Raw genomic sequence first — 13,603 nt, 5'->3', positions numbered from 1 at the left:
ATACAACCAAAGCAAATAATATATTGAGAGTCAAATTCAAGAGTATGATGGAGAACTACACTGATATATATATATATATATAGAGAGAGAGAGAGAGAGAGAGAGAGAGAGAGAGAGAGAGAGAGAGAGAGAGAGAGAGAGAGAGAGAGAGAGAGAGAGAGAGAGAGATATAAAATGATTAATAGCAAGTTCATTTTTCCTCGCCTGTCCCTATCGCAATGTACATTGCGAACATTTTAACGACCAAGTTAAAGAATGATCATTTGAAATGAGAGCTACTATAAATGCAACGAATTTCAATTCGGAAGGATAATTTACCTTTTCTTATCTTGATAAAACATTACGATAATAGTGAATTCAAATGCTGGCATGATATCATAAATCATTAACAATTCTAAAGGAAAACTTAAATCCACATTGAAAAGGATCATTATATAATCTGGCATTGTTCTCATGGATAGTTGTTGTATTCTGTCCACTATTTGAAATAAAAAAAAAAAAAAAAAAGTCTTCTTTTCAACTCTATTTCACTTTTAAAATGGACACCTTTTTAGAGTGCAATGCAATTGATTAGTATCTTAAGTCAAAATTATCCTTCTCGTAAAACCATTAATAAACGAAGAATAAGATGTAGCAGCATAACAACATGACACAATGAATAAAATTTATGTATAATTAAAACATTGATACTAAGGATAACATGTGCATAAAAAATCAAAATTCTTAGACGTTACAACACTGAATAACCCCAGGAATAAACTAAAAAAAAAACCGTAGAAAAAATAGTTCGATAGAATATACATTTAATATTTTTCTATGAATTATACCAGTAACTTAGTAATAATAATAATAATAATAATAATAATAATAATAATAATAATAATAATAATCAGTCTTCAGAGTGATAAAGGCCGTATTAGTTAGTTAGAGATCTAAGTTATAATGTAGCTTATGAAGATTATTATAAATATACTAATATAAAACCAGAAATAAAATCCATGGAAAACAATTAAAACTAGGGAAGCACCCTTCCATGAATGGGGGAAATATATGAGCAATTACTAACATAAAACAAGTTGAATCAGAGAAAGGAAATTACCAAGTATTACTTATTCAATTTAAAGGTAAGATTTTATGAAAGAGGAAATAAAAGATGGCAAGAAAAGAATCATTCCGTGATAAATCCGAATGACAGCTTTACTTGGATAAAATTTTTACTTCTAGATGACTTCATGCGTATAGGTTTAACCTATGAAAAATTCAGGGAAACAAACAATGAATTGTTAAATACGGAAATTACTAAAAGAAGTGGATTTATTAGTAAAATATGACGAAGCAATCACTTAGTTAATTAGATGGCAAAATCATAGAAAATCAGCTAATCAATTAGATTATCATGGAATCATTTCACTGTACTGTTTAACCAGGCATCTTATTCACCTAAGAAAAAATCTTACCGACTTCAGTGAAACAATCAACCGCCCAATAAATGAATCTGATAATGGAAAATAAATAAAGGAAAAATTGAATAAAAAGAATTATTTGTCATTATGATTAAAGAAAGGTTTTTAGTTTAAACATACACCTATGTCAATTATAATCATTACCATCGCAATATCATCTATTATAACTAGGGCTGTACTTTACCGAAATTAAAGCTACAAGAGTATTCATAAGAAAGAATATGTAGCCCTCAGTATCCGGAAGATGGTGTTACCAAACCTGAAACAATATTGGCATAAAAAAAGTCATATTTATATACTGTGAATTCACAAACCCTTTCTACGAAAAGAACATTATCTGGCTATGAATGACCTCCGCTACAGAGTTGAAACTGACTTACTATTACAATATCCCTGTAGCTGCCGTTTTCTTCAAAGCCACAGGGATGAGATGGAGAATAGACACAGATACTGTTACTCACGTCACACTTTATTAAAAATTTGATATAAAGTTCAAGTTGATATCACAAGACACTTTAAACCAACTTAAAGCTTTAAATCACTTAACACTAAGCACTACAACTTAAGTTGACCATAACTGTAAACGCTTATACTGTAGTTGGTCAGTACTCCAAGACCAGAGAACCAATGATGAGTACTTTGCTAGTAGTGCAGGGCGACGAGGTTCAAGAAACTGAAAACAACAAAATACAAACTTACTAAATTTGTTAAAAAGAAATTCCATAATAAACAAAGAATTGAATAGTTTGATTTCACTACAAAACACCACAAACATGAAATAGAATATATACAAATTTCAGTAAAGAAATAAACTTACATCTGTGTTACTCTAAGCTACATCCAATACAAGTGAAACGAATTTCCAAAGAAATGTTCTTTACACTTTGAAGACTTCTTCTACTCTGTCAGTCATCAAACAACCTTGATCCTATTTCTAGAACATATAATTGTTACAGTGTAATTCCAACACTGATAACTACCAGGATAAACAATCTTTTCAAGAACTACTCAACACTTAACAAACAAATTACAGCAGTAACTATCCCAAAAAGACTGAACAATGTTTACATGTAAAACGGACAAAATATCTACAATACAATTTAACCCTAATCACCAAGTTGAAAAACAGAGCTTATTAAATAATTATATACACAAATGGTTTCTATAAAATGCTGCATTTACATTCTCGGCCCTATAAACAAATTATTTGTTTATCAAAATCAATCATATCTATAAATGCAGGTGATATAAATAACATCTATAATAAATGTAATATACTCTCAAATCCTTTGATCCTAATAAAAATAACTATTATAATCATTGTTCCTCTACTGCAAGGAGAAGAACAAGCTTTTGAATGGGTCGATGGAGCTCTGATGTTTGTGTCTTTAAAACTACACTACGTACAAAACCAGTTCTGTCCTTTCCAGTGCTGATAACACGACCCATCATCCAGTTACTCCTTAACTGATTATCATCTTTTACAAGGACAATATCACCAACTTGAAGATGCCGCTTTTCCTTGTTCCACTTCTGTCTCTCTTGTAATGTTGACAAATATTCTCTTCGCCATCTAGTCCAGAATAAGTTAGCCAAGAATTGAACATATCGCCACCTCTGTCTCAGATACATATCTCCTTTCTGAAAAACACCAGGTGGTGGCATCACAACACTTGATTTCTGTGTGAGAAGCTGTGCTGGACTGAGTGGTTGTAAGTCATCTGGGCTGTCACTGACTGTGGTCAAAGGACGGTCATTCACTGTAGCCTCAACTTCTGTGAGAAGAGTGCGGTAACTCTCATCATCCAGTCGTCCAGCATGTTCCTTGAAGAGAGGAGTCAAGACCTTTCTTACAGTTCTGATCTGACGTTCCCACACACCTCCCATATGACTAGCTGTAGGGGGATTGAAGGTCCAGCTGATGCTTTCTTTTGAGAGGAAAGCTCTGACCTGATCATCATTCATCTCTTGCAGTGACTTCCTCAACTCCTCAGCTCCATGAAAGTTTGTCCCATTGTCACACCAAATCTTCTTTACATTTCCTCTTCTAGCAACAAACCTTCTTAAAGCATTTATGAAGGACGATGTGTCTAGGGAATTGGCTGTCTCTATATGAATTGCTCTTGTAGACAAGCAAGTAAATAATACACCATACCTCTTCCTGATTTGCCTTCCTTCTTTGACTTCCTGTGGCCCAAAGAAGTCAACACCTGTGTGTGTGAATGGAGCAGCTGGAATTACTCTTTCCAATGGTAAATCAGCCATCTTCTGGTTTAGAACAGGGTTTCTCATTTTTCTGCAAACGACACATCTTTGTAGAACCTGGCGGACACTTGCATTAGTACGGATAATCCAGTAAAGTTCTCTAAGTTTTGCCATCACATGGTTGCGTCCAGCATGAGCTAATTTTTCATGTGTGTACCGGATAATCAAAGTGGTAATATGACTCTTTCTAGGTAATATCATTGGATGTTTCTCGCCAGCTGAAATTTCTGCTTTGGAGAGCCGTCCATTAACGCGAAGAAGCCTGTCTTTAGGATCAATGAAGGGATCTAGTTTATAAATGCTACTGCTACTACAAAGTCCTCGGCCCCTTGACCCTTCGCTCTTTTGTAAGAGTGTCACTTCCTTACTAAAAGTTTTCTTCTGAATATATCTGATGACTGCTTTTTCAGCAGCATCTAATTCTTCTGCTGTAAATGAGCCATTAATTCTAGCTTGTCTCTTAGATTTCAGTATGGAAAAAAGACGGTGATACACAGCAACAGCCATCCTCAATCGATGCCATGAAGAATAATACTCAAGAAACTTATCAACAGCATTTCCCTCCCCATCTTCTGGATGTACTGCAAAACTTGTAGATCCTTCCAATTCAACTACACCATGGGGCATATCATTTTTCCACAGCTCCTCTGGTCCTTTAAGAAAATATGGGCCATCAAACCAAATGTTACTGTTCAGCATTTGCTGACTTTGAAACCTCTTGATGCAATATCAGCAGGATTCTCTTTACTCTGAACATATCTCCACTGTGTATTTTCAGAGAAATCCTTGATTACTTTCACTCTATTTGCAACAAATATAGGAAATCTCTTTCTATCATTAAAAATATAGTGAAGAACTGTTGTAGAATCTGTGTGATAGAATGTCTGGTCCACTGTAATCTGCAGCTCTTTCAAAATGTGTTGTGCGAGATTTATGGACACCACTGCAGCAGTCAATTCCAGTCGCGGTATGGTTGTTGCCTTTACAGGACACACTCTAGACTTTCCCATCAGCAGAGCAGTAGAAATCCTCCCACTGTTATCAGAAAGTCTCATGTATGCTGCAGCACCATAGCCTTCATTACTAGCATCTGAAAACATGTGCAGCTGTGTGGAAGTCACTGTACCAAATTCCTTTGGTTTGACACATCTTGGAATCTTTAAGTTACTCAGGATTGGTAAATCATCAAGCCACCTTCTCCAGGGCTTCAGGTATTTTTCGGGAATAACATCATCCCATCCCAAGCTGCTATCCTGACAAACTTCGCGAAGAATTCTCTTAGCTGGCAAAAGAAAAGGAGCCACAAAACCAAGAGGATCATAAAGGGAACATACTGTTGACAAAATACCTCTCCTTGTAAATGGTTTTGGGTCCAAGCTTGCGGAGAAAGTAAAGTAGTCATTTTCAATATTCCACTGAAGACCAAGAGCTCTTTCTACATGAAGTTCATCAAAGTCAAGATCACATGTTTGAAGATCTTTTGAACGGTCCTCTTGTGGGATTGATTTCAACACCAGCCTGCTGTTACTCACAAACTTTGTCAGCCGAAAACCTCTTTCCTTCAATGCTGCTGTAACGTCTTTCACAAGTCTTAATGCCTGCTCTTCTGAAGGTACAGACTTTAAATAGTCATCCACATAAAAATTAGTCTTAATGGTGTGTTCTACATCTGGACCATACTTATCTCTTGCATGGTCAGCTGCTGCCCTCAAAGCATAATTGGCGATGCTAGGTGATGATACTGCTCCAAAGATGTGAACACCCATCCGATACTCTGTAAGTTCGCTTTCAAGTTCACCACCAGGCCACCATAAAAATCTTAGGTATTTATGTTGATCCTTTGGTACCTGAACTTGGTAAAACATAGATTCTATGTCACCCATCAAAGCCACCTTTTCTAGACGAAATCTGAGGAGCACTCCAATCAGGGAATTAGTCATATCAGGACCTTGCATCAACCTGTCATTAAGGGAACTACCCTGGTATTTAGCACTACAGTCAAAGACTACTCTAATCTTATTTGGCTTTTTTGGATGGTAGACACCATGATGAGGTAGATACCATGCAGGTTGTTCATCATACGACTGATCCTCCGGAACCTTATAAGCATATCCTTCAGACACCAATTTCTCAACAAATTCCACATAATCTTCATGGTACTTTGGATTTAGTTTCATTTTTCTTCTTTGCCATTGTGCTCGTTTTACTGCCTGTTCTCTATTGTTTACCAAGTTAACTTTATTGGTTCTAAATGGTAGGGGAAGCTGGTAGTGTCCATTGGTAAACTGAATGTTTTTTGCCACTTCTTTGAGGAACTGTTGATCTTCTTGTGACAGACCCTTCTCATCAGGAACTCTACCAACATCTTTCTCACTAAAGTCTCTTTCAAACATATGGACCACAGCTGCAGGAAGAAAACATTCCTTTACCCTTTCAACTTCCTGAAGAAAGACATGGTGACATGAAATACTGTTCTTCTCTGAAGAGTATTTAAAATGTAGAGGGCCACTAATAGTCCATCCATGGTAGTAAAGAACTGCATAAGAATCTTGACCCTTGGCTGGAAGCACCTCTAATGGTTGTAGTGCTTTAGGGCAATTACTGCCAATCAACAAACCAATCTCCAGATCAGTTCTATAATCAGGAATCAAATCAGCAATATTCCTCAGACCGGCTACCTTTTTGAGCAATTTTGGTTTTGGTATTTGTTGATGACTCACTGGGATATCTTGACGAGTAAAGGTTTTTGGCAGATCAATAGTGTTGTTTCCTTCCATATCTGTAACACACAAATTATTAACTGCCAAAGTATTCACAATGTTTACGCCATGCATGGTTTGAAGCTTTAAACATGTCTCTGTTCCAGATGCACCTATCTGCTCTCGTAAACTCTCTGTGATGAAACATCCAGTGCTGCCATTATCAAAAAAGGCGTAAGTGTCCAAAACTACTTTGTTTCCTTTCTGATATACTTTTACTGGGAGAATAGCCTGTAATATTGTATTTACTTCACTAACGTGATTGGTAGTACATGTGCTAACAATAATTTCACTTGCATCTTTGCTTGATGAGCTATCATTCTCTTTATGTAGCTTGAATCCGTCGATATGCAGTCATGTTGGATGCCTCTTAGAGCATGTCTTACATTGCTTCCTTTTCATACATCCTTTAGAAGTATGGTTGAGACCAAAGCATCCAAAACACAACCTTCTCTCCTTAAGGAAATCTATTTTTTCTTCAGAGGTCTTCTTAGCAAAATTCCAGCAATCGTCAAGATCATGGTTTTTCTTGCACATTGGACATGATTTCTCTTTCTCAGACACTATTGATGTCTTTCTATTTTATGGATTCAGTTCTGCTTGGGTAGCAAAGCTTGAACTTTTGCTCTTTTGTTGACAAGATCTGAATTTGAAGCTACCAGAGTGGTTTTCAGACTTTGAATAATTATTTTGAAGAGCAAACTTGCTGAATGCTGGGTCGTTTGCTGCCTTTGCCTTTTTATAAACAAATTCAACCAAATCTGCAAAATCAACTCCTCCCTTTTCTTCCCTCAAATGTCCAGCCAGGCTACACCACTTGTTCTGAAGAAATGTCGGAAGTTTTTTAACAACTGCTTGAAGGTTAGGAAGATGATTTAGTACTTCCATGTGTGACAAGTTGGTCATGGCATGTCTGCACTTAATAAGGAATAAAGCAAATGTATACAAACTATGAGGATCTTCGTGTTTCAGTGCAGACCAAGAAATAAGTTTCTTAATATATGCCATCGACACCTTGTAGGGATCGCCATACTCTTGACTGAGCAAATTCCTAGCTGTAGTATATCCTTCTGAAGAACTCATATACAAGCATCCACCTATCAAGTCTTTGGCTTCCCCTTCAAGTTGCTGATCCAAGTAGTACAGTTTATCAGCATCACCCGAAGCAATCGTTCTTGAAAATTGGCTAAGTCGTGAACTAATGCCTCGTTGCAACCTGGCGGAACTCTAATCATGGCCATTGCATCTCGTGTTACTAAGTGGAATTCACAAAAGGGGGAGGGTGATGAAATGGGATTCACACACACACACACGAGAGAGAGAGAGAGAGAGAGAGAGAGAGAGAGAGAGAGAGAGAGAGAGAGAGAGAGAGAGAGATTCTTTATATTACACAGAAGGGAAAAAGTCCAAAATGTTCTCTGATCATACTCAAATTAACACAAAAGCAAGCGTTCTCCCTTACTTACAACAAGAATGAATACAAAAGTTTGACGAGTGTTCACTATATTCAGTGTTTGACAAAGTTAATAATACTGTACTAAACTAGAGGGGCACTCAGTAGAGATCATGCCTTCGCCACGCCAAGCAGTACTTGCACTACGATGTATTTTCTTTAAAACCTACGGGATTTGTCCTTGGGTCATACCCCACACGCCTACCAAGTTTCGTTGAAATGGGTCCTGTAGTTTTTGCGTAATGTTGTTCACATAAAAAAAATTAACATTGCGATTATTTTCAAAGTATTGCTGCTTACTTTTACTTTGATGTACTTTATCCAAAATGTTACAGATTCATCCTTGGATAATACCCAACATGGTTTTGGTGACAAGTTGCTCACAAACAAGCAAACAGAAATTAATAGGCAAAGGCAACAACCACGCAACAGTCGTGTATACGAACACAAACAACTTCACTAATCATACGCTATACCTCCATTTAATTATATGTAATATATATTGGTATTTTAAGCAAAGTTAATCTATGAGAAATGAACTTCAAGTTGGTGTATTTATGTTATTTGCACACTGTGGCACAGCGCTTGGGAGACCATTTAGTACCGAAGGGACAATGCGGGGAAACCCAGCGGGTGCATTATAAAGTCAAAGTTAAAAAAAAGGTTTGAGAGATGGAAGAAAGCAAGTTGGAATATAGGTAAAGTAGAGTGGTAAAAAGTGGGTTTAACGAGGTACGAACTACGATGGAACCATGCTCTACACCTACAACTTCGAGTTGACAATTTCTGTCTTCCACTCAGAGAAGAGCCTCTCACCTCTGAGTCTTATATGATTAAGTAACTCTGTTCGGACGACTCTTCTACAATCTTTCAATACCTTCCCTTCTGATGTTATACTCACCGTAGTTTGGAAATAATTTACAAACCTTATATCAATAGTCTTATCAAAGTAAATCAAGGAAATGGATAGCAATTGTTGGCGTTGCAATAGTATAGAGAAAATATTAATGTTGAAGAACGCTGTTCTTTCAAATAATTTTATAGCAGTCATAGAATATAAAGGAAATAGATGAAACTATTATCAAACTAACACCTAGGCTGTGATAATAGAAAGATGGTGACGTCTTTATAACATACCATAAGGTTAACATAAAAAAAATACTTCTTGATAAAGGAATTGTAACTAACACCCCACCCCCCAGGGCAGCAAAACAACATCTACTAAAAACAAATAGTTCCTTTTCTGTGTTTGAGCTGATGTTCGTACGACAGATCATTCAGTACATCAAAGCCCCGTTTCTCGTATCCTGACAAATTTACCTTTAGATGATCAACACAGTCGAATAATATCGGGTCAAGGTCGAAGTGAGTTTGGCTAAACTTTCTAACAAAGTACTTGGCGTCAATGACCTTATATGTCAGGATGTCAGAAAACTTGAAATCAATAAATCAATCTAACAACGTACAAACTTTGAACTCAAACAAAAATGTAAGTTATCAAGGAAATTACAAAATTTGTTGAATGGCAGACTATGACTTGCCAAGGTTAAACACAATACCTTGAATGCAAGCAAACTTCGTGTCGCCTTAAATTTCACTAAATGACACTTGTTCAGGCCAAAGTGTATTCAATTGGCATCGAAACACAATACAAAAAATTAATGATAATTTTAACGAAAAATAGACGGCAAACAGAGTATACAGGACCGGATATAAGATACTCAATAAACAGTGGGGGTCCTAATAAAATATATACTCGATTGTTACAAAAGAAAATTCTTATTTTGCAAAATCATTCTGGCCAAAGTATACAACATAATGCAAGAGCATTAATGAACCCACAGTTTTACCTAGCAGTTCATCAAATGTTAATGGAATGAAATATTACCTTGTGATTGCATAATTCCGGCTTAACAAAGGCCTTGTCCATGCAGTAACAGGTTTCTATTACTCTCCCAAATGGAATTTAGAACTTCAAAGTGGAGCGTTGAACAAAACATCCTCCAATAGCAAAGGTGGACTCAGGGCCTTCATTACGCCAGATTATTTGATCAGGCTCGTGTCTCCTTTCAGCCAGGTTTGTTTTCAAGCATTTATTTTTCTTTTCTTTTCCTTTAACTGTAAAAGTTAAACGTTTCAAGCTGATCGTATTTCTTTTGTTCCATTTATTAACGTATACAGCTTCAGTATATTATTTGTAAAGTTTATGGTATGAATTTGAAAGAGTTCTTTAATGCTGACCGTTTTAAATTGAAGTAAACATGACATCCAAATAAAAATAAAATTTTTCTTCCATGTAGACCCTTTCAAACTTTCAGTAAGTAGCAAAGTGCCATAGAAATTCCGATGAGTTTTTCATTAAATAATTTCGAATTCGTTAGAATATAAAGCAATACCATAAAACCTTATGCATCTTTTTATATGAATTGACTTACTGATCAAGGACGACGTTAATACCTCTCCACCACTAATAAGATCCAAGTCAAGTGATTCGCACCTTCCAAACTTTACTTGTTCTCATAATACTCGCCTGGTAATATCAACGCTTAAAATGCTTAAAAGGACATTCCACTGAATTGTTAGTGATGATGTAATCCATTGTAAGGCCTCATTAAGAGATTAACCTCGTTTAAGGGGACCAGCACTTAAAACTTAAGAAAAAACTTTGCCTTCTGAGAAGAATAAAAAATATTTATGCGATGAAACGTATTAGAAGCATTGATTAAAAAATGGGGGTCTTTTGCATACACGCACACACATAATCACACAAACATTACATATATATATCGACATATGTATTCTTCATTTATGATGAAACATTCATTTTTAATTATTCCTTATACGAAAGCTTGTATATACCCTATATATATATATATATATATATATATATATATATATATATATATATATATATATATATATATACACACACATATATATATACACACACACATATATATATATATATATATATATATATATATATATATATATATATATATATATATATATATATATATATAAAATGTATATATATGCGCATAATGCTTGTCACAGTCTTTTCTATAACAGTCGGATTAGACCTCAGCCCAAAACTATTTCATAAATACTGATTGAAATAAAAGCTATTAATAGAGTCCCTCTACCACAAGTGGATTTACTATTATATCCTTACAGGAAAAAAACTTAATAAACATAATATCCCAGACAATCTAGGTAACAGTAAGAGCATTATGCAACTGCATGTGATCTGAGAATGGGGCGAGTCCAGCTTCTCAAATGATAACCCCTTTTAATAAACTGAAACTAAAGAGGTTAAAACTAGGTAGCTACATACGAAGTCATCTCACATTCTATAAAAATGGTATCAAGATAGCAGCAGGGTGTTACCTCTATTGTAAAAGGTGTATAAGGATAAATAGTTCTCCAAAATTGGATCTTCTTTTGAGATCATTTAACCCAATTGCAGCAGCTTCTGTAATCGTTCAAAATAATGCTATAATAAAGATCCCAGGCTCGCACCTTTGAGCGCGAGCAGAGTAATTTCGGGTCCTTCAGATGTAAATAAATATATATATATATATATATATATATATATATATATATATATATATATATATAAGAATCTTATTTTTCCTTGTTTCCATTCCTTACAGGGCTATTTTCCCTGTTGGAGCCCCTGGGCTTATAGCATCCTGCTTTTTCAACTAGTGTTGTAACTTAGCAAGTCATAACAATAATAATAATGCCAATCAAACCGCTCAAAAAGTTTATAACGGGGAGGCATCAATGACAAAGTTCTTACAGGAGTATATAAGAGCAACAACCTTCTGTCCCATAGGGAAATTGCTTGTACACTCTTAAGGAGATAACATAATGGTCACCATTTTCCTCACCACAATCACTCTCAAGATAACTGGTGCAAGAACTATTCCGAAAGACGGCTTCGTTTAAGCCGTTAAAAGCGCCCGCTTTTAAACTGAAACATAATTCACTTCATAAAATAAACGTCCTTTCAAAGATATTTACAAAACATTAACTATAAGGCCGTATCACATACATTGGGTAGTTGTGTACATTACTGACTATATAACATTCTTAAAACTCTTGGAGAGTATGCAGTTCACCGAAAACAAGGTTTGGTGAAGTCTCTACTCATAAAGCTCACAAATCTGCTAACTGAACTTAGATCAGCCGTCATTTCATTGATTGACGTATTTCAGAGCAGAAATGTTGAGTTTCTGAGAGATCATTCAACCAAGTTTGATAGAGGCTTATACAATTCATTCCATCAGTTTTGTTACCAGTTACACAGGTTAAATTTTGCACTGCACAAAGGAAGGTTGATTTCCGTGAGAAGTGAACAGTACCATTATCAACCTTGCAGCAAAATATGGTATGCAAATTTAATTGACTTGTAACACTGATGTCATTTAAACTAATAACGAAACATTGTAAAAATAATTAGCTCCTTATCGTATTGCAATAAATATCTATTTGTTCAAACACGATTAGTACAAAGCCTAAAATATGAAGCATAAAAATATCCATCAAGACCATGGAAAAAATAAAAACATCAAATCATAAATTACCTAATTACTGCATTACATTAACTGGTTTCTAGTGGCCTAACTGTTACTTGTTTCAACTCAAAATAGATTCACCCCTTGCGAATGGTAAAATGTTATTTGAAAATTAAAACATAACCCAACACACGATATAAACGCGGCGTAATACAAATCTTCCCTCATAAACGGAGCATATTATTCATGCATTTAATTTTAGTAGTTGGCCGTTTAGCGTTAAAGAAATAACCTCTGACATTACCGAAATCTCTTATTGAAGGGATCAGACGGAGCATACTCAAATGGGGAAAATGTCTCCCTTTCTCGAACTTCGGTATTCATGAAATTGTATTGGGAACTTTATTCCTCTTTGAGACGTGAACATTTCAAGGTGGAAAGTGAATAATGAACAAACTAAATATCACTGTTACCTGTGAATACAAATATAAAATAGAAAATATATATGTGAACCTGTCACATTTTCAATGAACCTGTTTTTCACTTGAAGAACGCGGTCGTGGTACATGATGTTATCCTGCATAATCAACAACATAATTTTTACAGGTAACGAAATTCGTGTTGCCCATTGTTACAATTCCTAAACTAGTTGGGATGAATTCCTTAACTGATAACCGCCAGGGGAGCAATTCTTCTAATTGATAACAACCATGGGAATGATACTTCTAGTCACCGAGTACTTAACTACGAATATATTTGTATTTTGAGGTAAGTATTTTATAGCAGAAATATTTCTTGGAAAGTTTATATCTATTTAAATTCGCGTAAAATGTTAAAATAAGATCTAATTGTGAAATAGCTTTTGATGTTCACTTCTTATACATATGTGAAAATACTTTTAGCTACTAATATGTACTGTGAATATTTTACTATAGAAAGATGGTCATTAATTACAGTAGTTCGTACAAAACCGGAATAATTAAAACTGGTATAATTTATAATGAATAAATGTTTCGACATAAGCGACTAGCAAGTCAACAAGGTATTTACAATGTAATTTCTTTTCAAGTAAATGTGCAAAAAGTTATACAGCATCACCAACCAAACAAAGTTATCAGTCTTATAAGCTAATGTTTCATT

General features: G+C 35.2%; 2 protein-coding genes across 2 annotated transcripts; both read right to left on the bottom strand.

The window, feature by feature from the left end:
- Positions 1-2,780: 2,780 nt before the first annotated feature.
- Positions 2,781-4,355, bottom strand: LOC137630596 (uncharacterized). The gene has a single exon (XM_068362180.1). It carries the CDS (start codon positions 4,353-4,355, stop codon positions 2,781-2,783), a length of 1,575 nt encoding a protein of 524 aa, XP_068218281.1.
- A 65-nt stretch (positions 4,356-4,420) lies between these two features.
- On the bottom strand, positions 4,421-6,893 carry LOC137630589 (uncharacterized). The gene is made up of 2 exons (XM_068362166.1): positions 6,874-6,893; positions 4,421-6,740 (listed from the first exon to the last, which is right to left on the bottom strand). The coding sequence occupies exons 1-2, from the start codon at positions 6,891-6,893 to the stop codon at positions 4,421-4,423; spliced, it is 2,340 nt and encodes a 779-aa protein (XP_068218267.1).
- Positions 6,894-13,603: the final 6,710 nt, after the last annotated feature.

This window comes from Palaemon carinicauda, chromosome 3 (assembly GCF_036898095.1).
Source record: "Palaemon carinicauda isolate YSFRI2023 chromosome 3, ASM3689809v2, whole genome shotgun sequence".
In the NCBI taxonomy this organism is placed as follows: domain Eukaryota; kingdom Metazoa; phylum Arthropoda; class Malacostraca; order Decapoda; family Palaemonidae; genus Palaemon; species Palaemon carinicauda.
Note: the sequence above shows the minus strand (reverse complement) of the source record. Positions and strands in the feature narration are given on the sequence as shown.

Coding starts and splice junctions, on each gene's coding strand:
- LOC137630589 (XM_068362166.1), bottom strand. CDS start 6,893: ATGTATGAAAAGGAAGCAAT. Junction 6,741..6,873: donor ATGTATGAAAAGGAAGCAAT/GTAAGACATGCT, acceptor CAATCACGTTAG/TGAAGTAAATACAATATTAC.
- LOC137630596 (XM_068362180.1), bottom strand. CDS start 4,355: ATGCCCCATGGTGTAGTTGAATTGGAAGGATCTACAAGTTTTGCAGTA.